At 34.9% G+C, this 26,790-nt stretch overlaps 1 protein-coding gene across 3 annotated transcripts in view; it reads left to right on the top strand.

Annotated features, from left to right (window-relative positions):
• The window catches only part of Exoc6b (exocyst complex component 6B), a 530,388-nt gene that overhangs the window by 206,016 nt on the left and 297,582 nt on the right, over positions 1-26,790 (top strand). For all 3 annotated transcript variants that reach the window (XR_007211870.1, XM_048352734.1, XM_048352735.1), the window contains one exon: positions 1,054-1,122. Coding sequence is in view for 2 of the 3 variants with exons in the window: in XM_048352734.1 (XP_048208691.1) it covers positions 1,054-1,122 (69 nt within the window). In the remaining variant the exon portion in view is untranslated. The remainder of the gene's footprint in view (positions 1-1,053; positions 1,123-26,790) is intronic.

Raw genomic sequence — 26,790 nt, 5'->3', positions numbered from 1 at the left:
TAAGATTTTGAGCTCTTTTCCATGTCTTACTTTCACAGCAAAGTTGGTATTTCTTTGCTTGCTTATAGAGTATCTAACTATGAGGTGTTTAAATATAGAGATTTAATGTTTGTCCTCATGAGTATGAAGCATATGAGTAGAAAAGTCAATAAATTGGAACTTACAAACAGAAATGTAATATTTCAGGGAAAAAAGAGTAGATATAGTGCTGTTCAATTTATAGATTGAGTAATTACATTAAGGAAAGCATCTTAGTTAGAGAAGTTATGACCTAAAAGAAATGATGATGACTTTATGAAATAAGGGAAACCAATGCTGGAATTAGGAGTAAGTCTAACTCTGTTTAGATGTGCTTCCTGGTTGCATTCTGATGAATCATACTAGTGTTATGGTCAAAACTTCAGTTAAGTCTTTCTTGTGATTATTTCTTTGTGTATTTTTCTATCTATTTAACTTTTATTTGTTTTGTTCAATGTGTTCTTTCAATATCTCCTTTTATTCTTGTTGAATCTCTATATGTTAAAAGATAGTTTCTTAGTTTTTTGTTGTAGGTTTTTTTTTGTGTGTGTGTGTTCTAGTCATTTTTTAGGTTGCATAACAGATAGTTTAAGCTTCAAGACTTGACTCCAACTCTTACCTAATGTTTTTTTTCCTCTTCCTATTTAGTTTAATGAAGATAAATTATTTATTTTATAATATTCTGGAATTATTTCTAGGTATGACTTTTTCACTCTTCGTTTTAGAAAAAATATGATCTCCCCTCTTCTAGTATATTCTGTGTATTGACTTAATTGTTCACTAATTTTTGTGTCTTTAAGAACTTCGCTATTAAGCCATCTAGTTCATCTTTTGTGGCAAGTGTTGGTGTTCCCAATCAAATTTACTGATCACTGAAACTTATGTTTATATGTACACACATAAATTTCCCCCTTTTGTATTTCCAGTTCTAATTGCCATTCCTGTTAAAAAAAATTAGTTCACTACTAAGAACGAATGCATTTTCTTTTAATAGTTTTAATTGAACTTCTTTTTGTGATAATCTTGTGTTTGCAGGTACCTGGGGCCCAAGATTTGGTGGACTTCTCTCCTGTTTATCGATGCCTACATATATATTCTGTCTTGGTAAGTCTTTACTTGGTTTTGCCTATAAAGGATGTGTATTGAATTCAAAATTTTGATTTCTTTTATTTGGTAGTTGTTCTGTTTATTACCAAGTACAAGAAATGAAACCTGGTACTGTTTGAGAAATACTAATTTAAGAAAATAATGTATTCTGCTCTTCTTGAATCTTTAATATTTTAAATATGTATTTATTGTTATTATGAGGGTGATAAATAGAGCAGTTACAGTTACATAGGTCAGGTAATGAGTACATTTCTTTTTGGACAATGTCATCCCTTCCCTTGCTCTCTGACAGTGAATATTTGTTTTATACTTTCCATGTAATATGCTGTAGCTAGTGACTTTTCTACTAGTCATTAAGTGATTAGTGTTACTAAGCATAAAACATATTCAGATTTCTATTTTAAATCTAATAATATAGTTACTTAAGTTGCAATAGCTTGCTATGATACATTAAAATAGTATTTGTGAACACTATTTACCTTTTCATTCCTGGTTCATTCTTTTGTCCTGTAAAGCACATGGGAAAAAAAGTGCAAAGTAATTTCCTCCCCATTCTCAGAGGAGAAAATACTACTTTAGGAAATGATCCTTTTCTCCATCTTATTAGCACATCTCCCAGACACATAAGTATACACAAATAAAAACATTGACAAACAGACTAGAGAAGTCCAGTGAATTTCAATAAAGCTTATATATTTTCTAATGTGTTCAAGTATGTCTTAATGAGCATATGTTTTATTTCTGCTTGTATTTAACTCTGGGTTAGTAATGGTCTGAAATATTTTGTGATAGAACTTGATTAGTTCTACTTTCTGATTTTTCCTGATCCCCACCTCAAGTTTCTCATCACTTCATCCTATTCGCACCTTTTTTTAAAATTTCCCTTCTCCTCTGCCTCTCTGCTCTCATCTTTTTCTCCTCCTCATTTTTATTATATAATAATATGAAATCAGGTGTCAGTTGAATTGAATCAAGGCTTGTAAAATAATATTCCATGTATAGACAGTTAGATCATTTGTGAGACCTTTATCATTATCATTTTCATATGAGATTCTCTTTTATATTTTATTTTGTTCTTTTCTCATTAATTACCTATGTACAGCCCACATAGCTCTGCTTCGTGCATATAGTGTTTAAAATGGCTCCTGTGTGGTTACGCGTATATCTGTGTTCTTGAGAAAAGTATAGTGAGTTTTGAACATGTATGTATGTATTTTTAACTTACTCAAGTAGTTTTGTTCTGTGGGTATAGTTTGATTTTTTTGTATTACTTTTTTTTTTTTTTGGCCAGTCCTGGGCCTTGGACTCAGGGCCTGAGCACTGTCCCTGGCTTCTTCCCACTCAAGGCTAGCACTCTGCCACTTGAGCCACAGCACCTCTTCTGGCCGTTTTCTGTATATGTGGTGCTGGGGAATCGAACCTAGGGCCTCGTGTATCCGAGGCAGGCACTCTTGCCACTAGGCTATATCCCCAGCCCTTGTATTACTTTTTGTTCAGCATTATTTTAAATACTTATTATGGTCTGTATATCTAGTTCATTTCTTTTATTAATACATGACAGTTAGTGTCTTATATTTGCTGTGTTTTAATTATATATTGACACTTACTTTGCCTCTGGGATCCTGCTAACAATAGTACTTCCTTATAGACTTATGTGAGGGGCTGGGAATATGGCCTTCTGGTAAAGTGCTTGCCTAATATACATGAAGCCCTGGGTTCGATTCCTCAGCACCACATATATAGAAAAAAAAAAACCAGAAGTGGCGCTGTGGCTCAAGAGGTACAGTGCTAGCTAGCCTTGAGCAAAAAGAAGCTAGGGACAGTGCTTAGGCCCTGAGTCCACGCCCCAGGACTGGCAACAAACAAATAGACTTATGTGAGTTGTTATGGTTTCTATTCCTATGAGTAGAATTGTTGGATAATAGGGTTTTAATACTTCATTAATTTCTAATGTTTGGTAACTTGATGGATATTGAATGGAATCTCTGTTTTAAGTTGTATTTTTGGATTATTGGTAAAAATTTGAATCTTTATAGATTTGCTGGTCATTTACTGTCTACTTTAACCTTAATTTTTTTCATTTTGAAAAATATTTTATATGATCATACTACTGTCTACTTTTAATTCTTAATGTTTGTATTGGACATCTTCTTTGTTTTTTCTTTTCTTTTGGCTGGAAAGAGAAATTTTAGAAATTCCCTGTGTCTTGTAGATATTGACAGTTTAGAGTATTGTAAATGCTTCTTCTTTCTAATTTGTCATTAGGTTCTAAGTTTTATTTAGGTTTATTTAAGTCCATCAAGTTTATAGTTCATGCATTTTGGATTGTATTAAAAAATCCTTTCTATTCCAAGGCCACAGAATATTGTCCTTATTATTTTTCACATTTTACTGAGATAAATCTTATTATTCATTTACATTTTTAATGTATACTTTCTTGTATAAAACAGATTTTGAGAGGAAAGAATGCTTATATCAGTCAAGAATTTATACCTTAAATGATTGCAATACACCAATAGAGACATTATGTTAAGGGCCTTGAGTGATAGTATCAAAGCACTGTATTGTATCCCTATGTGTATGCTAGTTTTTATCAGCATTGTATAGATTTTACTGTGTAAAAATACATTTGTTTTAAGTGAGAATTTTATAATAATGCTTCATAAGAGTATTACACTTAATCTAAATAACTTAAATGCATGTTTAGTGGTTTTATGATGTTAGGTTAACGTAGTTTTTCATACATTAAATGGGATGATAATTATCTGCTTATATAGTTACAGATTTTTTCAGGTAGCACTTAACTTAGTCTTTGGCAAGTAGGGGCATTCAGTAAGTGATAGTTTATTAAAGATGAGAGTTATTATCTCTTGTTAATGTTTTCACATGGCAATCATATGACATATACATAGGAGATCTAGTTACCTATCAACATGTAAATGAGTACATTATTAACTGTATAATGGATATGTAGTACTAAGCTATTTGTAATTCTTTAGCAAGGTAATGCTCCAGAAAAGAAGGACCTTAAGTTGTCATTTGTGAACAACGTTTGCACATTAACATTATATATAGTACTGAAATATTTGATATTCTTAAATATCCTATAATAATTTGTAATATAATAAATTGTAATTTTGATAATACTTTACTGTATCATTTATGTGGTAAAACAAGTCTTCTCATTCATGGTTTTCTATAGTTTTGAAAAAAATGTACACTTAATGGCAGAAATTTGACTCTGTTATTTTTGGAATATAGGTTCATATTTTAGACATTTACTGTTGCAGACTTACAGAGACTTTGCCAACTTTGCCAAAGGATAGACCAGAACTTGTATAACATCTAGTACTGACATCTTAACAAGGGGTTGTAATTTTTCACTTGTGTATTTCTTTCCCCATTCTGAAATCACTAATTTATATTACTATATGATAAAAGATTTTGTCTTGTGATACTAATAATATTTTAAATGGCTTACTCAATATATTTATACTATAAAATTAATTCTATTTTCTAATATAATTAATATTAATTTTCAACCTTAAGCAAGTGGTTTTGGGAATAGAACAATGAAGACACAGAAGAAAATAAACAATATCTGGCTCATTTATTTCCATTCTGATACTTATCTCTACTTTTTTGCTTATTGTTTTTTCATCAACGCAGTATATTTATCTACCATACCACTACTCTGAATCTGTATCTCACTGGACCTTCTGACTTTGTCTTCAATGTTTATGTTCTCCTTTTAATTCTTTTCGTACTGTATTCCTTTACAATATGTTGCCTGTTGTCTCTATGGGTTCTGCTTCTTGGTATCTTTTACTGTTTCCAGGGTTTTATCCATGTCCCTCTTCTCTTTGTTTCTTGTCTTACTTAAATAGAATCTTGTCTTATTTAAAGTGGAATCTGTCTTAGTTAAAAAATGGAAGTGATAAGAACTTTCAGACCGATGTTTTCATTCATCAGTTTTCTATTTAGTTTTATCCTTACGTGTATAATCACCTACTAGGGTTGGGCTATAGCTCAGTGGTAGAGCATGTGCTTAGACTACTGGGTTCAATATGTCTTCCCCCCCTCAACCCAGAAAAAGAAGAAAAAGCTATGGGACCTAGCTTTTTTAGATTCCACTGGTAGAAAAATATCACTTTTTATCAAAAGAAGCTCATTGTCTCTTGCTTCCCCAACTCCTGCTCACTCTGCTTCTGAATTTCCAGTGGCCTCGGGTTGTAATAGCATCATCTATCTAGTTACCAGCCAGAAGCCTAAACTGTTGTTTTTTTCCTTACTATCATATTTTTAAAAACTTGAAAATGATACCTTATGAATTAGTTGAGTTTCATCTTATCCCCCCTTATCCTAAAACCGGACTTTAGATTTTCATCAGAATTATTAAAACTGTTTTTTTTAAGTTTTCGCTAATTTTTATCTGAAACCTTTAACTTAGTTTTCACTATTAGTTGTAATAATGTGTCTAACGTACAAATCAGATACAGGTGTTATTTGTTTAAAATTCTGTAATAGGTCATTTGTAAAGTAAAATATATAAGTCTCAAAGGCCTTCTGTATTTACTGCGATTTCCACTTTGCTTTTTACATATAGAAATACTGATTCATTGAGTGCAATGTTCTTTTGTGCCTCTGATTCTTTCTTCATGCTAATTATTCTGTTTAAATTACTCTTCCTAGTTTTTATATTAGTGACATCCCCCACCCCCTCTCTGTCTATCTAGTGTCCTCCAGCAAATTTCCCTGACATTCTAGGTTGAGCTCAGTGCCTATTTGTGTTAGTGCTTACTATATTATATCACATACTTTTAAATATGTTTGTTTCCTTCATAGATTGTAAGCTCTTATAGGGCAGGTATAATATTTATTTTCTTTTATTTTTTTAACCTTGATACTTAGAACTTAGTATTAGTAGTATGTAATACTGAATAAATATTTGTTTTTGATCTTGAGAGATAACTACCCTCCTTTGACCTGCAGGTAATTGTAATCTCAGGCACTGTTACACAATATCAGGGCAGGGACTTACACCAGGGAAAACAGTTCTATTGGTGTCCAACGGAAGGATCATAACATAAGTAACAAAAAGTTCTAATATTTTGTCATTTACAATAGTGTTTATCTGAACTTTTGGCCTGGAGCATAACAAGGCACACTTTGAATAAACATGGCAATATTTATTATTTTTAGTGAAACCGACCTTCCATTCACCCCCCTTTTATGGCTGTGCTGCTTATAAATTCCCAAAGGATTATTTGAAAAATCCTACTTATATCTGCCAGCCTTATCAGTAGGGCAGGAGTTCACGTATTGTAACAGGAGGTCAGATTTCGGTCATGGTCTTATAGATGGGGCCAAGCACCTGTAAATTCTTCCTTTGGTGACTAAAGTGAAGTACAATATCAAACAGTCAGTGAGACTTTTCTAGGAAGTGCTGAACTTTGACAGGAAGGGCAAACTTTGGAGGGTGGGGTGGTGGGGGGAAGAAAGTGAACAGGGTCAGATAGTGGTTAATTGACTTGGTCCTTGATATAATAATGCAATGGAAGTATGCAGGGCAAAGGTAGGTGGATTTGATGGAATTGTTTTAAATAATTTTGTGGTTTAAGTCATCATGTACAGTAATGGTTAGGAAAGTAAGGAGGAACAGAATATAGACCATCATCCTTAAAGAAAAAACATCATCCTTAAAGGAAAAACAACATGAACTAAATATTTTACTGTTAGTGTTAGTACTAAATAACAGTAACTGAAGTTCTACAATTTCTTGTTATTGTCTAAGTGTAAGTGTATAGACAACTTTCTACTTAATACAGAAATGAATCTGTTTTGCATGTTTTTAAAACTTAGTCATGTCTGCCATTCTTACAGGCTCAAACTCTAGAACCCAGCTCACTGTGGTAAAGATTTGCATGTACTTTAATTTCATTATATACTGAAACATCTTTTGGAATGTGCTTCAAGTTCACAGCACACTTATTCTTGAGTATACATTCCATCATAAGCAATGTAGGGATCATTAAGAGAGATGAGAAGACCACACCCGAAGCTAGTGGGTTCTGTGATCCTGTTCTTGTAGTGTCTTAGTTATGTACTATCCGTATCATCTTCACATCATCTCATTAAAAATTTCAATTCCTACATTGAAAATGTTGGCAAAATGTATGTGTTTGTGTATTTTTTACATATACCTTGTATTATATAATACATTAAATTTTTTCTGACATTTTGGGTCCAGGGTTAGCAATTATGCTATATAATACGCTCGTGCGCGCGTGTGTATATTTTAAGTAATCCACAAACACCCATTTTTACATGAATCACAAAGACCTACTTTTACTCCACTGTTTCTCTTAACTAATAAAGGTGATTATAAAATAGTTTATGATATAAGCACTGTTGTACAGGGACTTACTCTAACAATCACAATATTTCTTTAAAAATTGTCCTAGGCAAGGAGTTTCTGAGAATTGTATGAAAACTATGAACCTCTTACCCAGACAAAATATACATATGTACAAGTAAATTTTGTACAAGTAGTATTTGTTTTGTTTTATTTTGTTTGCTGTCAGAGTATCATTATGTAGCCCAGTGTGGCCTGGAACTTGAGATATTCCTACCTCAGCCTCCTGAGTCCTGGATCACAGGTTCATAGCCCTATATAATAGCTGTACCTGCAATATTTGCTTAGAGCTTCAGAGAATTCCTCATATCCCTTAATCTTATCTATAGATGGAGAATGAACTTTCTCTAAGGGATATGTGTATAGGCTGACTTATATTTCAGGTATCTATTGAGCATAGGCCTGTGCCCCAGAGTAGTTTACCTCAAATCCCTGTTACTCCCTGTAATAAGTCTTCTAACAATTTTCTACCACCTTGCCTATTTCTTAGATTTGGAAACCTTGCTAAAATCTAAATGTAAAAACATATTTCAAAGTGATCTTATTTGTGTGTCATAAATCTTTATTTCCTGGGTTGCCATTATATATGACAAACTGATGACCTGTTTAGTTAGCCTTCAAGCCAAGCTAAATGAGTTTGGTCTTTTGAAATCCTTATTTAGAAAGGTTCAGAATGGAGATTTATAAATAATTATGGGAACTGTTAGTAATTGATCTCTGTAATAAATTAAGTTTAGAATACTGTACTTATTTACTTTTTAGGAACCCCACTGTAATTAGAAGTGAATCAGCTGCAGAGCTAATATTTAGCCAGTGTCTATTCACAATCCTTAATGGCCACTTTAGCAGCCAAGGATGGAGTAGGCTGAGCAGGAATCTTTCTGGAACCTGTTTCTCCCACTCTTAATCTAAGGATTTCTACTAGTATGGTCTGTAGTGGCAGCTGGGAGAAACTACAAAAACCATGGTCATGTAACTATAGATAATGGCAAGGAAAAGATTTGCAGAGTGGAAAAAGAAACAAATCATTCTAAGTAGCATATTTTTTAACGTGTTAAAAGGCATTTCTTAGATTTTGTTTACTGTATACCTCTGGTAAAAATTCAAGCCAGTGAGAAATACTTGCATGGAAAATTCTAGGTGTTTAGAAATCATGAATAACTGTTGTCTTATTTTATATTTCCAAAGATGGGGTGGAGGGAGAGAAAAAGAGACAGACAAGACAGACAGACACCCACCCACCCTATTGTGCCAGTGGTTAAGTGGAAATTGCGAATTGTAGGTCTAGAGCTCTAGCTCTGCCAGAGGCGTCTAAGTCAGTGATCCGGATGTTCTGAAAGTTGTTTCTGGAGATGTATTTCTCAGGACTGCTAGTCTTATTGATCTATTAAAATATAAATAAAGAAAATAGAGTTCTTGATGAAACCGTAGTATCTTACTACATTTGGCTTTTTACAGTAGTGATTAATATATTCTGAGATTTTTTTAAAGGTTAAACTTTACTACAGCAGCCAGCATAACATGTCTGACTGATACTCTGAGATATGCAAAGATGACTAGATCACTTTCTGTTCTCAAAAAGTTTATAATTTAGTGAAAGTAAAGAAAAGCTGCTTTGTAAGAAACCTGGAGAAATAGTGTTACAAAAATCCATCCTATTTATTTGAAAAACATGGATTTTACTTGGGAAATAAGAGAGGAACATCGAACTTTTAATGGAAAAGCTTTCCTGAGAATAGTAATTTGAACTAATCAGGCACCATTTTCAAATCTTTTGTGATAACATTTGTTTTCAGATATTCATATCCTTGCAATTTATTTTTAAGAACTTTGGGTGACTGATATTTAAAAGCTGGTATTTAGACAACATCCCTTTTGGTTCTTTTTAATATTTTAAATAAATAGGGTGCGATTATATTATTGAAAACTTTTTAAGCTTAAATTATATCTTAGAGAAAAGTTACCATTACTAAATTCGGCATGCCTCCATAAGTCTGTGTAGTTACTTTCGTTGTTTTTTTTTTTTTAATCAATATTGTCTTATTTTAATTTTAAATGAATTTTATTTCTTTTTAGGATATTGCTATGCTTTTTTCCATGGTATCTAAGACAAATACAAATTATACCTTTAAGGAGCCAACATGTACAGTTAGAAACAAAGCAACAAAGCTTTTTGTTTTCTTTTTTTCCTTCAGTGATCTCCATTACTGAATAATAAGATTGTATTCTATTTTCTTTAGAGATACACTTTTTAATGTGGAAAGTTTTTGTCCTGAGATATTTGGTGACTTGTAGTCTATTTCTGACACTTACCAGGTTGTCTCATCACTCTCCTGCCATATCTCACAGTCTCCTAGCGTCACTGACCCACTAGTGCCTGGTGGGGTTAGATAGGCATAAACACTGCATAGATCATAGAGCAAAAGCTGAGGGTGAGGTACTTTGTGCACTGCATTGATAAGGACACAGGAAAAGCCATTTATAGTGATAACTTTGCTGCAGTATAGGCTAATGGGCCCTGGTTTGTAGTAGCTGTAATCTAACTTCTTATAATTGTCATATTGCTCTTTTAACCTGGTGACCTTCTTATCCATGGGTATATGTATCATTTGGCTTTGAATAAAACAAGAAACAAAAAGCAAGCAAGAAAGCAGGGAGTTATTTTTAAAAAATATTTGTAGGCATGTTTACATTTATTTTTAAAATGCTTCCTTTGAGATCATTGAACTTCTCAATAATTTTAAACAGAAATCTCACCTAAACAGCATTTAGCACTACAAATAGTATAATGGCTTATTTTCAAGCTGTGACAAAGTAAAAAAGCAATTTGTTTTACATGTAACAGTGGGTAATTCTGAAATTATAGAGATTGTGCTTAAAATATGTTGTGTCTCACTATTTTAGAAAGCATGAATTTCTTAATGTAGTCTGAATAGTCACCCTTCTAATCCTTTCCCTTCCCCTCTTCTCTCCTCCTCTTTGTGCTGGTCCTGTGGCTTGAATTCAGGGCCTGGGAACTGTTCATGAACTTTTTGGCAAAAGCTAGTGCTCTAACACTTGAGCCACAGATTTACTCTGTCTTTTGGTGTAGTCAGTTGGAGATAAGAATCTCATGGACTTTTCTGCCCAAACCGACTTCAAACTGGGATCCTCAGATCTCAGCTTCCTGAGTAATTAGGGTTATAGGTGTGAGCAACCAGGGTCCAGCTATATTATTCTGTTCTCTTTATCTTTCTCACCTTACTTGTACTTGTGCTTTTTCTTCTGCTTGCTTGCACCCTATACTGATGCTAGCTTTTCTGAATGGACTCTGCCCTTCCTTAATTTCTTTTGGTGACTGGTCAAAGTTATGCCAAATGTCTTCTAATTCTGAGACATTTTATAACTCTCTCTCCCATATCAGAACTCCAGTGAGATCTCCTACTAATTTATTTTTCTTTTTATGCTACACATTTTTCTTCCTATCACTTATTTTGGTTATAAATTCCAAAGCCTTCTTCTAATACTGAGACTTGAACTCAGGACCAGGGTGATCTCCCTTTTTTGCTCAAGGCTGGCATTCCACCACTTGAGCCATACTGCCACTTTCTCCAGATTTATCTTTTAAAAAATTTTAAGAGACTGAGGTCAAAGCCTTGTGATTTAAACAATAAAAAAATCTTACAGGGAGCAAAGTATCCTTCCATTTTATGAGAGAATTTGTTAATTTAGATAGTTACATGAATGGCATGTACCAAAGTAGTCTTCATACCAGAAGCATGTATTTATTTATGATTGCTTGTAGCAGGTGTAATGGAGAGGTTCCCCCCCTTCTTCTTTTCCTAAACTTAATAATTAAAGTTTGAGTGGTAGAAGGTTTTGAATTCAAAGCTTAGCACCACAAAAACAAAACAAAATGAAACAACCTCTAAACCTTATGAATAGAATGGTTTTATTTTAAATTCTGGTAATTTGAAAAATGTGACTTTGACACTGTAGTAGATTTGCTACTGTTTCAGATACAGTGAATATATATGTATATACATACATACATATATATATATATACATATAAATATATATATGGTCCATGGTTGGTTGAATCCACAATGTAGAGGGTCAGATAAATAGTTTTGGAAGTATTTGGAAATACATTAAATACATCAGATTGTCTTATAAATACTTGGGAGGAGTTTCCTGAGAATAAAGATGTCTTAGCTATCCATAGAATAGAATAGGTTTCAATTTCAGAAACCTTAATATTTTCCAAACTCAAATTTTGTCAACACATTGAAAGTACTTTATAGCCTATTTTTTCCCCAAGTAGAGAATTTTACCCTCTAGTAGAGATTAGCACACTAAGACAAATTGGTCCAGGTAGTGTAAATGAGTAAGTGAATATGAAAAATACCTCCACATGGTGTATTATTAAGTATCAGGATCAAATCATGTAAACTTGAATCTAAATTTTGAGCTGTGCACATTACTTAAAACTTCCTTACCCTCAATTGAACTGTGTATATTACTTAAAACTTCCTTACTCTCAATTTGCCAATTTTAGAAATACAAGTAATAATTTATTATCCAATGTTTCTATAAGAATCAGATGAAAAATGTATTTAAGTACACGTGGTACTTGGAATATGCTAAATCTAGTATGTGGAATATACTAAATCTTGAAGAAACATTTCTTTCAACTTACACATACCCTACCCATCTCTCTCACTAAATATTTCAGTTAAAGAAAGTATTTTAAGGAATGCCACAAGGAAGGAATAGGGTATAGGAATTGGACTAATTTATATATACAAATAAATACGTAAATATTAGAAAAAATTCAAGGAAAATTGTACACTTCCTCCTCAAATGTGTTGCCATTTAATGTTAGTGTTATGAAAATCCTAACCTAGGAATTAAAAATCATGAAATCATAGAAGGGCTTTTGTATGTCCTGTCTTTTAGTCATCTCTTTATTTTTTTATTTTTTTGTTCATTGTCAAAGTGATGTACAGAGGAGTTACAGTTTCATACATAAGACAGTGTGTACATTTCTTATCCAACTTGTTACCTCCTCTCTCATTTTACTCCCACCTTCCTCCCTCTCTACTTCCTCTCCCCCATGAGTTGTATAGTTGGTTTATACCATGTAGTTTTGTAAGTATTGCTGTCGCATTGGTTTGTCTTTTGTCCTTTGTCTCTCTAGTTTGATATTCCCCTTGACTTTCCTAGTTTCAATACACATATATACAATACCCGGGGAACCAAAATCAGTTATAGTGACATCAGGGGTAAAATCATAGGGAAGAAAGGCAAAAAAAGGCATAATTTCATATGATATGTTGTAAATAACAACAACAATGATAAACCACTTGGTTTCGTAACTTGGAGTTCATTTTGCTTAGCATCATCTTATGTGTTCATATGTAGCTAGCTATAGAGCTTTTAGTCATCTCTTTTTAGAGAAGAGACTTTAGTATTTAAATTACTGACCTAAAGCCATACAGATGGTGAATAGTGTAAGTAGAATGAACAACTGGGTTTAAACTCTTTGTTTTATGTACTTCATCAATTGTCACCATCATCAATACAGCAAAATTTCTTGCACTTTGTGTGAAGGTCTATTCTGTTTATTTTGCAAATATTAATTTATCTAGAAAGTGAATGAAGTATGCAGTAAATAAACCTAGTAAGCTATGTGTTTTCTTCTACCACAAGGCAGGGGCTGGGCTTGGTTTTCTGTGAACAGTGACTGGGAGTAGTGATGAGTGTGGGAATGCTTTTTATACTTTTTAAGGCTACCTTTTCAGAAAGTCTGTTCCCTTTAAGAGTTGCCTTTGTGCATACTTTTAAAAATATAATTTTATGATTATTAAAGTAATTTACAGAGGAATTACCATTTCATATGTCAGGTTATGAATACATGTCTTTTTTGGACAATGTTACCCCGCCATACTATTGATAGTTCTATTTGTTTGTATTTTAGTGGCAATTTTTCAACATTTTTGCTAAGGGAGGAAAAGTGGGAGAAAATGAGGGAGGGGGTAGTAACACTGTTGAACAAGAAATGTACTCACCACCTTATGTAATTTTAAGCCCTCTGTATATCACCTTCCCAATAAAATAAAATAAAAAATTAAAAAAATTTGCTTAGGTTGTCCCCAACCATTTTGTAGGGTTTTCTAATGGCTGTAGTATTGTAGGAAAACAATCTGTAAGTCCTTTTAAGATAATAACATCAAATTCTTTACTTGTATGAAAATTAGTCTATGAGTTTAGTATCCCCATAAAACTGTACCATTAAAGCCAGTATTGAATATAAGAGAATAGTCTATACTGTTTTATAGTAAGTTATTCTTTTGTCATTATTCAAGTTTTTAAAGAGAGGTTTGAGGAGACTTTTGTTGTTGTTGTTGTTTTAGTTGTATTTATCAATTGCCTTTCTAGATTTTCCTGCATTGTTCTCATTGGAAAATACAAAATTTAGCAAAGTTCATGGATTATGAGTTTTGGAGAAAACCCAGAAAACCATAAGTATGTATTACTAATAAGCAGAATATGGCCAAATGGGGAAGGACATAATTTTACTTGCCTTTTTCAGGTTTCTAAAGTTTCACTATAGAGGTCAATTATTTCTTTGGTTAAGTTAGTTCCTAGGTTGGCCTCCCTCCCTCCCTCCCTCCCTCCCCTCCCTCCCTCCCTCCCTCCCTCCCTCCCTCCCTCCCTCCCTCCCTCCCTCCCTCCCTCCCTCCCTCCCTCCCTCCTTCCCTCCTTCCCTCCCTTCCTTCCTTTCATGAGGAAACCATTACAAAACCAGTTGCTTTCCTGATTTCAGCCTCCTTGCTCTTCTCATTGTTGGCATACTGTCATTGGTTCTCTTTAAAACCGCTCAATTCAGTGTTACAATTCAAGAGCACTCAGACACAATATGTAAATGAGTCAATGGCTGTATTTTCAATTAAACCATTTACAGAATAGGCAATGAAAAAGGTATGAATCCATGGGCTACAGTGTGCTGAATTGTGGAAAAGTAGATATCAAGGACACTTTTGGGTGCATTGACAAAGTTAGAATATGATGATCTACTATAGGAAAATGTTAAATTTCCTGAAATTGGTAAGTGTTGTATGGATATCTAAGATACCTTTATTTCAGTGAACGTGCAATGAAATGTTTAGGAATAGGAATATATTCTATTTATTTATTTATTTTTTTTGGCCAGTCCTGGGCCTTGGACTCAGGGCCTGAGCACTGTCCCTGGCTTCCTTTTTGCTCAAGGCTAGCACTCTGCCACTTGAGCCACAGCGCCACTTCTGGCCGTTTTCTGTATATGCGGTGCTGGGGAATCGAACCCAGGGCCTCATGTATATGAGGCAAGCTCTCTTGCCACTAGGCCATATCCCCAGCCCCGGAATAGGAATATATTATGTAACCTATTTTCAATTAGTTTCTTAAAAAATCCATAATTCAGCAATGATACTCGCTAGATACTATGTTGAGAATGAACTATACAACTTAGGTGGGGGTTGGGAGGGAAAAAACTGGGAGAAAAGGGGGAAAGAGGTGACACTGTTCAGAAAGAAATGTACTCATTACCTGAATTATGTAACTGTAACCCTTCTGTATGTCACCTTTACAATAAAAAAATTTAAAAATTCATAGTTTTGGGTTCTTCATTAGTGAATTTAACCAAATAACGATCAGAAATATGCATTAAGGATGGGTTCAGTAGCTTATGCATATAAATCCTAGCTACCCAGGATGCAAGGCCAAGCAAAAGTATGCTACACTCCCATCTTGACTGAAATGGTTGGGATGGTGTATGTTTTTCATTCCAGCCATGGCACAAAGTGCAAACCTGAGGATAATAGTCCAGGCTATTCTGCTTAATGAATGAAAAAAGTGCTAGAGGAGTGCCTTGCATAGTAAAGTACCTGTCTAGCAAAGCATGAGGCCTTGAATACCGACCCCCAAAATTGTGAACATATGTAGATGCTTTTTCCCTTGGCATCCTCTAAACAATATAGAATAACAACTCTATATTATAAGTAATGTAGTGATGACTTAAAGTATGTGGGAGTATATGTGCAGGTCACTTGCAAATACTGTGCCAGTAAATATAAGAAAAGTGAATGTCATAAAGTTTGATATACATAAAGGGTCCTGGAACCAATCCTGTGTGAATACTGAGACACATCTCTGAAGGAGATGATTTATGTGTGGTAGACAAAAATATCAACAGTAGTTAAATCTAGGTAAAGGGCACATGGATCTTTTGGTATTATTATTGTTTTAAATTGTAGGTTTTTGTAAACTGAAAGGTTAGGAGTGTGTATTTAAGCTGGGCTATGGTGGCTCATGCCTATAATCCTAGCTACCCAGGAGGCTGAGATTTTAGGATTACAGTTTGAAGCCAGCCCAGACAGGAGACTCTGTGAGCTGCTTATCTCCAATTAACCATCAGGAAACAGGAAGTGGACCTGTGGCTCAAGTGGTAGAGTACTAGTTGTGAATGAGAAAACTCGGGTATAGTGCCCAAGTCCTGAGTTCAAGTCCCAGGACTTGTGCCCGCACACGCACACACAGGTATTTATAAATTATATATATATATATATACACACATATGCATAGTGATAGAGAGAAAAATATTTTAAAAATTGTAATTCCTTTAGATGATCTTGATAGATACCTACAAACAAGAGAAATTAAGCAAAATATAAGTTGAAAGTGAAAATCTGTGATTGATGTAACAGGGGAAGCCAGGCAGACATCATCATCTTTGGACTAATCTGAATGCATTTAGTTACCAAGAGGCTGTAGTCTAGGGGCCAGAGGTTTTAGTGAAGTCTAAAAATGATGTTGAGAGCCACATTTCCAGACTCAGAAACACAGGGTACCTTGTTTAGTCAGCACAAGTTTAGGTCAAATGTGGTTATGAAAAACAGATGAATTCTGGTGATCAAGTTGTACTTTGACAAATATCCCATTGTTTGAACATGCAGTAATTTCTGAAAAATGTGAAGCAGCTTGGACTGCAGAGATTGAGTTCTCTCTTCTTAACTCCCTTGCCTACTCACAAAGGTCTTGTCATCATGGGGAGTAGAAATAACAGGGCAAAGTATGTTAGATGTTCCCCTCCCCCTTCCTTTTTGTTCCTTTTCTTACTGGAAAATCAAGTTCTGGGCAGGCTGCTTTGTCAGCTGGAGGTCTTGTACTAACTGCTACTGGCTTTGGAGATGGCTTTTATGCTTCAGGTTTGGGATAGTAGTATGTTCTAGTGAATTGCTTTGAGTTTATCCCATTGGTTGAAAATGGTACTTAAAGCTACTGAGGCATTGTTACATTTCACTGACTCCTCTGGCCAGGAGTCTTATAGCTAATGCCTATTCTTACCACTAGAGGCTTATTCATAGACTTTCTGTTCTGGTAACTTAGGTAATGCAGTGATGAGACACTTGATACAGAGGACTGTATTACACAGACTCAACGTCTAGTTGATGGATGGCATATAAATATATATGTATATATATATATATATATATATATATATTTTTTTTTTTTTTTTTTGGCCAGTCCTGGGGCTTGGACTCAGGGCCTGAGCACTGTCCCTGGCTTCTTCCCGCTCAAGGCTAGCACTCTGCCACTTGAGCCACAGCGTCACTTCTGGCCGTTTTCTGTATATGTGGTGCTGGGGAATCGAACCCAGGGCCTCATGTATAAGAGGCAAGCACTCTTGCCACTAGGCCATATCCGATATTTTTTTTATTATCAAACTGAATTACAGAGAGGTTACAGTTTCATACATTAGGCATTGGATACATTTCTTGTACTATTTGTTTCCTCGTCCCTCATTTTTGGGGGCTATTGCAAAAGGAGTTGCTTTCCTGATTTCAGTCTCGGTCTTCGGATCGTTATCATAGAGAAAGGTCGTTGATTTTTGAGGGTATATTTTATAACCTGCAACTTTGCCAAAGTTTTGGATCAGCTCTAGTAGCTTGGGGGTAGAGTCTATGGGATTCTTTAGGTATAGGATCATGTTATCTGCAAAGAGAGAAAGTTTAACTTCATCTTTTCCTATTTGGATCCCCTTTATATTTTCTTCTTGCCTAATTGCTCTGGCTAGGAATTCTAGTACTATGTTGAAGAGAAAGGGAGAGAGTGGACATCCCTGTCTTGCTGATGGATGGCTTTTTTCATTATGTGCTTGTATTAATTTTGTTGCTCCAAAATTTTGTGCCCCTTTATTCATTCCTCAATCTAAGATTCATTACACAGTTAGATTATATAGAGCATATGGACCATTCTTGATCCAATATGCAGAATTTCTGTTAAGATAAGAGACAGTGGGCTGGGGATATGGCCTAGTGGCAAGAGTGCTTGCCTCGTTTACATGAAGCCCTGGGTTCAATTCCCCGGCACCACATATATAGAAAACGGCCAGAAGTGGCGCTGTGGCTCAAGTGGCAGAGTGCTAGCCTTGAGCAAAAATAAGCCAGGGACAGTGCTCAGGCCCTGAGTCAAGCTCCCGGACTGCCCCCCCCCCCCCCAAAAAAAAAAAAAAGATAAGCGACAATCTGGTATGTTGTAACATACCAGGTTTCAAATATACATACTAAAAAGAATGAATATAAAATATTTCAGTAAAAATTTTTATATTGATCACACAGTTATAGGTTATTTTTGTATTAGGTCAAATAAAATATTACTAAATTTAATTTCACCATTTGTAAAAAGTTTTTGTTGTAGATTATGAGAAACCTTAAAATTGTATATACAATGTGTGTTTATTATACTTCTATTGGACATTGCTGCTTATCAGATAGGAATTATAATATATGAATCTTGGGTGTTTACTTTCCTCTTTCATGGTGAAGGAATTTCCCAAATCATTTCTAGTTTTAAAATGTTTAACATTTTTTAACATTGGTTTTGGTTGTGGAGCTTGAACTCAAAGCCTGGGTGTTGTCCCTGAGCCTCTTGGTGCTCAAGCGCTCTATACCACTTGGGTCATAGCACCACACCAGTTTTTGAGTGGTTAATTGGAGATCAGGGTCTCACGGGGACTTTTCTGCCTGGGCTGGCTTTGAACCACAGTCCTCAGCTCTCAGCCCCCAGAGTAGCTAGGATTACAGATGTGAGCTACTGGTGCCCAGCTTGTTTAACATTTTTATTTTTATTTTTTTTAAAAAAGGGCGTTTATCTGACTTAGGGAAGGGAAGCGGAACATCAAAATGGTGAGACAAAGGATAAAAAGTGAACCAATGCAACAGCGAAACTTATAAGACTATAGGTTGTAAACTAACTGTGCCATTCAAGGAGGAGATAAATGGGGAGGAAGGAAGGTGGGAGAAAATGAGGGAAGAGGTAACAAATTTGACAAGAAATATACTCACTATCTTATGAGGCAAGCACTCTAGTCACTAGGCCATATTCCCAGCCACTACTCATTACCTTATATATGTAATTGTGATCCCTCTGTACATAACCTTGACAATAAAATTTTTAAAAAGAAATTAATATTAAAAATAATATTGGTAATCATTATTGATCGATTTCTTTTTTCTTTCATTTTGATGGAAAAATTATCTTTTTATAGACTTTTGAGTAATTTTTGAAACCTTTTGAATACTTCTGAACATTGGATTTATTAATAACAAACTGATATTTGGAAAAATGATGAATATTATTCAGAAATCATGATGGTGATTTTTTAAAATCAGTTTTGTTAGGGTGTAAGTTATTAAAGCTTTAAGGAAATTCTCCATGGGTTTTATCTTTTTTTCTCATGGCTACAGAGAAATGAGGGCATTTAAATTGTATTATGTAATGAATTGTAAAATATGAAAGAAGTAACTCATGCTCAGTTTTGATCATTGAGTCATTTGGTAAAATAGATAAATAAAAATTATTCAATATATACTTAATACTTGCAATAGATGTGTGTGTGTGCATGAATGCATGTGCACACATGTCTGCTGAGGCTTGAACTCAGGACCTCGGTGTTGTCCCTTACCTTTTTTCCCCTCAGTATTTATGCTCTTCCACTTGAGTGACAGAGTCACTTCTAGAATTTTGATGGTTAATTGCAGATAAAGTGTCATGCACTTTCCTGCCCAGGCTGGCTTTGAACCACAATCCTTAGATCTCAGCTTTCCAAGTAGCTAGTACTATAGGCATCTGCCATTTGTCCCCAGCACAAAGACTGCCTTTTCTAAGGAGAATATACTGAGGATAAAAACGATTTTTGCCTGGCTATGTCTTTTGGAAATGGTGGTTATTTAATGTCATAGGAAACAAGTCAAGATGTGTGTGTTTCAGTGCCTTGCAGATACTTTTATTTTCCAGATCCTGAAGCTAAGTCTTCATTGTATACATTACAATATTTATACACTAATGTTTATAAATAGTAGTGATAATCTTAATATGTTTTATAATCATAGTCCCATAATTTAGATTAGTTCTGTTTTCTGTAAGTGGCGAATACATGACACTGCTGGCATATGTGAATTTGGAATGTTTATTTCCTAAATTTCTGCTGTGGAGTACTTTCAGGACCATCGGGTTTCAGTGTCTTGAGAACCTTTAAAAGGATAGAGGAGGGAAGCCAACTTGCAATAGAGATGCTTATCAAGAGATAGAAGCATGATTTTTAGCTAAGAACATATATTGCTAGACAAGGCTGCCTCTTTTTGTTGTTAGGAGACTGGGACTTGAACTCAGTTGGTTGGCACTTTACCAACTGAACCATGCCTCCAAGCTCTATAATAGGAAGCCAAAGTGGTAAATATTTTTTCTTCCTCCTCCCTCGCCTCTTTCTTCTTCTCCCTTTTAGTTCTTAGAGACAAGATCTCACACTAAGGATGCAGGTTGGCCAGCTACTTTAGATCATCCTTAGTGCCTGGGTCACATGTGTGTGCTGGGACCACAAGTGTGCACCATCCTGCCCAGGTCTTTCTTTTTATTATCTAGCACTCACATGTTTTTATAATGGCCTTTTTTTTCCTTTTCTCTTCTTTCCTCTTTCTCTTTCTTTCCTTCCATCCTTCCTTCGCTTTCTTTCTTTCTTTCTTTCTTTCTTTCTTTCTTTCTTTCTTTCTTTCTTTCTTTCTTTCTTTCTCTCTCTCTCTCTCTCTCTCTCTCTCTCTCTCTCTCTCTCTCTCTCCCTCCCTCCCTCCCTCCCTCCCTCCCTCCCTCCCTCCCTCCCTCCCTCTCTCCCTCCCCAGTCCTGGGCCTTGAACTCAGGGCCTGAGCACTGTCCCTGGCTTTGTTTTGCTCAAGGCTAGCACTCTGCCACTTGAGCCACAGTGCCACTTCTGGCCATTTTCTATATATGTGGTGCTGAGGAATTGAACCCAGGGCTTCATGTATACAAGGCAAGCACTCTTGCCACTAGGCCATATTCCCAGCCCCTGAGGCTGTTTCTTTTGGCATTGTTTTTTGCTTGGGCTATCCTTTGATCATGATCCTCTTCCCCATGCCTCCTATGTAGCCGATATTACAAGTATGAACCACCACACATACTTTATACTTTGAGATAAAATCTTACTTTTTGCCTGGGCTAGCTTTGTACTGCAGTCCACCTGATTCCTGTTTCTCAAGTAGCTGAGAGTATGGACCTTCACTACCATACCTGGCCACTGCCTGCTTTTTAAACCTGATGCATAAAACATTTTCAATTTCTATCCTATTATTTCCAATAGTAAAAGCTAATTATTTAAAATATTAAAAATAATGAAAACTTTGTTTTGTCACCTCTGTGAAATAGTCTTAGGAGCATGTCTAACAGAAAAGCCAATATAATTTTTATTTTGATATCTAGTTCTTTATAAAAAAAATCTTTGACAGGAACAAAATGGGAACAAAATAATCAAAGTTATAATCCTCTTGAAGAAGGATAGTTTTATTTTCTTTCTTACCCATTTGACATTTGTAGCCCTAAGATATTTTATATTCAAACATGTAAAATGTGAAGTGCTTGTACTTTTCTGTGGCACTTTTATGAATACTTTATCTCATTATAACCTCATGATCCCTCCTTGCAATAGACAGGTTTTATAGGGATTTACATTGCCTTGATGGTTGAGAGGATGCACACTCATTGAGATTAATTGGTCTGTCCAATGAATCACAGAGCTAGTGGTTGGCAAAAATTGGATCTAAGACTGAATACCAGAATCATGCTTGAAACCTACTTACTTGACTCCATTACTGATGTTGCTTTTAAAGTGCAAATTACTTTATAGTAAGTAACTAGACTTTTTCCATAATGGTACATTCTAATGGTATTTCTAAAAAAATACATAATATTATTTTGCATTGATTCTGGTCTGCAAAGTTTGAGAAGAAAGTTGGTTATCATTAATATTTTAATTCAAGTAAAGCTTTTACAGTTTCTGGAAAAACTACGTTAAAAATAGCAATAGTGTCCTAGCTTCTCATATTGGCAAATAGTTGACAATCCGTGTAAGGACGTGGAGAAAGACATTCCAATAAACCACATTGGTTTAGAAAGATGACTATGTAGAGAAAGATGTTGACCAAAATCTGTTTAATAGTTTGCTCCAAACCTTGGGAGTTTTGCCTCATGAGAAACTCTAATAATGTGTTAGTGTCGTCATGCAAAGCCTCTTTGGGTTTGTCAGGGTGATTTTTAATGAGAAATTACCCTTTGCTCTCTGCTCTTCAATTCTAGACCTGGCTTGGGAAAAATCAGAAGGGGAGGGGTAGGTGCTAATACTGCTATTTTAAAAGGATCACTGCCAGCCCCAAGTTAGGCAGGGCCAAACTCATTTTAAACTAGTCAGATCATCCTTCCTTGTGTTGCCTAATAGCCCTTTATAATGCCAGGTTAATAGTGCTATTTGTTCCAGGGTAAGACTGCATTTGGGCCCTACAATTGAGAAAAGAGCAAAAATTGCCTTTCATTTTAGGCATAACTTTTTTACCTTTTAAGGGAGACCTTCAGATATTTGGCTATTACAAAAGACCTTTTGTGGAAAGTTTCCATGAGTATGTCTTCTGATGCTTGAAGGCCATATACTATACCATCATTGTATATTTGGTATTTTCTGAGTGAAGGATGCCATCAAATAGCCAGTGCCATGTCTACAGTGACAAGTGGTGGATGATCTCGGGGCCAACAAAGCATTGGTTTATAGTAATCTGTTACCAGGACTGTTCTTTACCAGGTGCCAGCACTGTTAACTCTACCCATGCCAATTCTAAGGCACAGCACAAGAAACACTTTTATTCCTCCCACTTACCATCTTCAGGATAACACTATCTTTCCTCTTCCTGTGTTTTTTTAAAATCTTGGTGTGTGGTTATTTCTATACAAACCGTTCTGCTGTAGGCTCCTTCCATTGTTCTAGTCTCTCTGTATCCTGAACTAGTGAGATTGGTGAGTGGACATGGTGATATAGATGCTTCTGTTACTTTTTGTTTCTTTAAGAAAGGGTAACTAAAGGAATATCTTAGTGTGTTTTCTAAATGTCATTGTTCACTATGTTATGCTAGTTATTGGAACTGATGATGATGATGATGATGATGATGATAGTACTGTTACCATTTCTTGAGTATGTAACTACAAGCTAGGTATCAAATCATGTGATTCATATAAATTGTCTTATTTAATCCTCAGAACTACCTGACAAGCATGCATGAACATGCCTATTTTAATGGTCAACAATTGTGGTGAATTAGATTAAGGTGCATAAGATCACATAGTTAGGGGTAAACTAGGATTCTAACCCACAGTATAATTGCATAGGAAATTAACAAATAAACTACTTGAGAATCTTGAATTTGAGGCTAGTCTGGGAAAAGGTAGTGGTGAGGCCCTCCCCCTCCCAAAGCCAAACAACTGTAGATAAAACTCAAATAGTAGAATATTTGCCGACTGTGAAGTTTTATTTCCAGTAACACCACCTCCTCCGGAATATGAATTTCACATGAATTTTTGTTTCTGTTGCTTAGAGGGCAGTAATTTTCTTTTTGTGTGTGTACATAGGAAAGGTTTGTCTTATTTTTTAAGATAAAGAGTTTTGTGTGTGTGATGTGCATTTTAAGTATATTGTTGCATGTATTGTTATTTTGCTCCTTTATATGGGAATAGCATTTTATTTTATGAATAGTTATGAACATTGATTGCTTCTAGTTTAGAGCTTATTCTGAGTGAATCACAATGCCATGACACTCTTATTCAAGTCTTTTCAGTGGACTTTTTCTCTTGGTTAAAATTCTTAAAATGAAGATACTTTAGTTGTCTTTTTATTTATCAATTTATAGTGAAGTCAAAGAAATACCCAGTAGATTTCAACATTTGAAATTTATGGAGATTTTCCTTATGGCCTAATATTTTCTATAATTTGGCAAATGTTGAATGTATACTTGAATACTTGCTCTGCACTTATTAGAGTGTGACATTTTGATTTGCAAGAACTTTCTGATTTGGTTTTAACAGGATGTGGGGTTAATATTGAAGATAATTTAATTATACATAGAAGGAGGTAAACACTTAAAGGGAAGTTAGGTCACTATATTTTCCTGAAGTATAATATTGATGCATGCTAGCATCTTGTATATATATTATCCTAGAATAAACATTAACTTTTTATTCAAAGAGAAATGCTAAAAATATTACAAATAAAAATGGTTCATGGAAGTCAAGAAAAGCAAACAAAAACTATGATAAAAAGAATAACCATGAAACAAAATATAAAATGGCCAACATAAACTTTAACATATGAACAATTGCACTGAATGTAAATTGTCAAAAATATAACAATACTAAGATATTGACAGAGCTGACTCAGAAATTTTACCAGTTGTGTGCAGTAGTATACCTGTAGTCTCAGTGACTCAGGAGGCTGAGGCAGGAGGATTATGAGTTTAATGGCAACAAGTCTATGTTATGTTTAAGAAAATTACTTCAGATGTGATGATAAGCAGCTTGGATATAAAAAGAATGCTAAGAATTGTACCATACTACTATTGATTAAAAGCAGAATTATTTATATTTACATCAAGCAATCAAAATTTTTCAGAGACAAAGCTACATTATAAAATGATTATAGTATCAGTTAATGATGTGACATAAACCCAAAATAAGTAACTATAGCCCCCAAACAGAGCTGCAAAATATATGCTCTTAAAACTGATAGAACTAAAAGGAGAAATGGAAAAAAAATTAGTTATAGTTGGAGACATAAAAAGTTCTTTCAGTAATTGATGAACAACTGGGAGGGAAATTAGCAAAGATATAGAAGACTTCACCAGCACCCAGAACCAACAAGATGATGTACTGATATTTATAGAACATTTTATACAATAGTATAATGTATACATATTCCTTTCAAGCATCCAAGAAACATACACCAAGTTTAAGCCTATTCTGTGTCATGACACATTTCAACTAAGTTTGAAGGCATACATATCCTTCAGTAGAATCAGACTAGAAACTAATAAAAGAAATACAACAAGAAAATTTCCAGCTACTGTGCGTGTTCATGTGTGTGCACGTGTGTATACACACATGTGAGCAAGCATATGTATATGCTGGTTCTGGGGCTTGAACTCAGGGTTAGGTGCTGTCCTAGAACTTTTTTGCCCAAGGCGCTCTACTGTGGGCCACAGATCCACTTCTAGCTTTGTGCTGGCTAACTGGAGGTAAGAGTGTCATAGACTTTCCTGCTGGGGCTGGCTTCAAACTGCCATCTTCAGATCTCAGCCTCCTGAATAGCTAGGATTACCAGTATGAGCCATCCATGCCCAGGTCTAGATACTGTTAAGCTAAATAATAGGCTTCTATATAATGCCTGGATGTAAGAAATTCTCAAAAATAATAAAATTATATGCTGAATGGAGTGAAAATAAAAATTTTGGGACACAGGCAATATGAAGAGTGAAATGTATAGCACTAATTATTTAAGTTAAAAAGAAGAAAAGTACCAAATCAATACGGTAAGCTCTTACTGTAGGAACCTATACTCCAAAGATAAAGTAACTCCAAAGCAAGCAGAATGAAAGGAAGACCAATGGTAAGAGCAGAAACAGGGCAATTGAAGCAGAAAGCCCTAGAGAAAAATCAGTGAAAGAAATAGATTTTTCCGTTGGAAGATTTATAAAACGGGCAAACATTTAGAATGACTTGCAAAGAAAAGAAAAAATACTAGGAATAAGACTAAATATTACAACAGACTGTACAGATATAAAAAGTATAAGAATTTTTTTGAATAATTCTACACAAATAAGTCTGAAAATTTATAAAACATTCATCAATTTTTTGAAAAACAAGCTATGACAGTTCATCTAAATATGAAGCCGATAATTTCAATAGTCCTATAACCACAAAAGAAATGAAAATAAATTTCTAAATTATTATGGTAGTTTCTAACTATCATCATCTCCAGGCCCAGGTAGTTTCACTGAAAATTCTAGCAAATATCAATTCTATATAATCTCTTACATAAAAACACAGTATAGAGAATATTACCTTTTATGAAGCTAGTAGAATCCAGAACACAAAAAAAGCACAGGCTAGTAGTCCTCATAAATGATGTAAAATTTCTTAGCAAAATATTAGGTTGTGTTCAATAATATTTAAGCAGAATATATGACCAAATAAAGTTATTTTATAGGTGTATAATTTGTGAAAAATTAAGTGATCATATTCATTTACAGAGCAAAATATGTGACAAAATCTAAAGCATGTGGCTGGTAATGTGGCTTCGTGGAAGCGTGCTTGCCTAGCACGCACAAAGCCCTGAGTTCCACTCCTTAGTACCACATACACAGAAAAGGCTGGGAATGGAGCTGTGTATCAAGTGGTAGAATGCTAGAGTTGAGCAAAAGAAGCTCAGGGACAATGCGTGGTCCCTTAAGTTCAAGCCCCAGGACTGGCCAAAAAAAAAAATCTAAAGCAGCTTCATAATTTCAAACAATAATACCCATGGGTTCTAGCCTCTGTCTATCATCTTCGGATTGCCTGTAATCCCAGCACTTGGAGACTGAGGCAGGAGGATCATGAGTTTTAGGCCAGCAGCTACATAGTTCAATGCTATTCTTAGCCTGAGAATGATGGTTCTGCAGTAGACCACTTGCCTCCATGCACAAGGCCCCAGGTGTGAACTCCATTGCTGTAGCAACAAATAAAACCAACGATAACAAAACTTCCTCAACTGGGTAAAGAGCATATGGAGAAACTTACATCTGACTTTATGCACAGCAGTGAAAATCTCCTCTAATACCAGAAACAAAGCAAATATATACTGTTAG

This window comes from Perognathus longimembris, chromosome 8 (assembly GCF_023159225.1).
Source record: "Perognathus longimembris pacificus isolate PPM17 chromosome 8, ASM2315922v1, whole genome shotgun sequence".
Classification (NCBI taxonomy): domain Eukaryota; kingdom Metazoa; phylum Chordata; class Mammalia; order Rodentia; family Heteromyidae; genus Perognathus; species Perognathus longimembris.
Note: the sequence above shows the minus strand (reverse complement) of the source record. Positions and strands in the feature narration are given on the sequence as shown.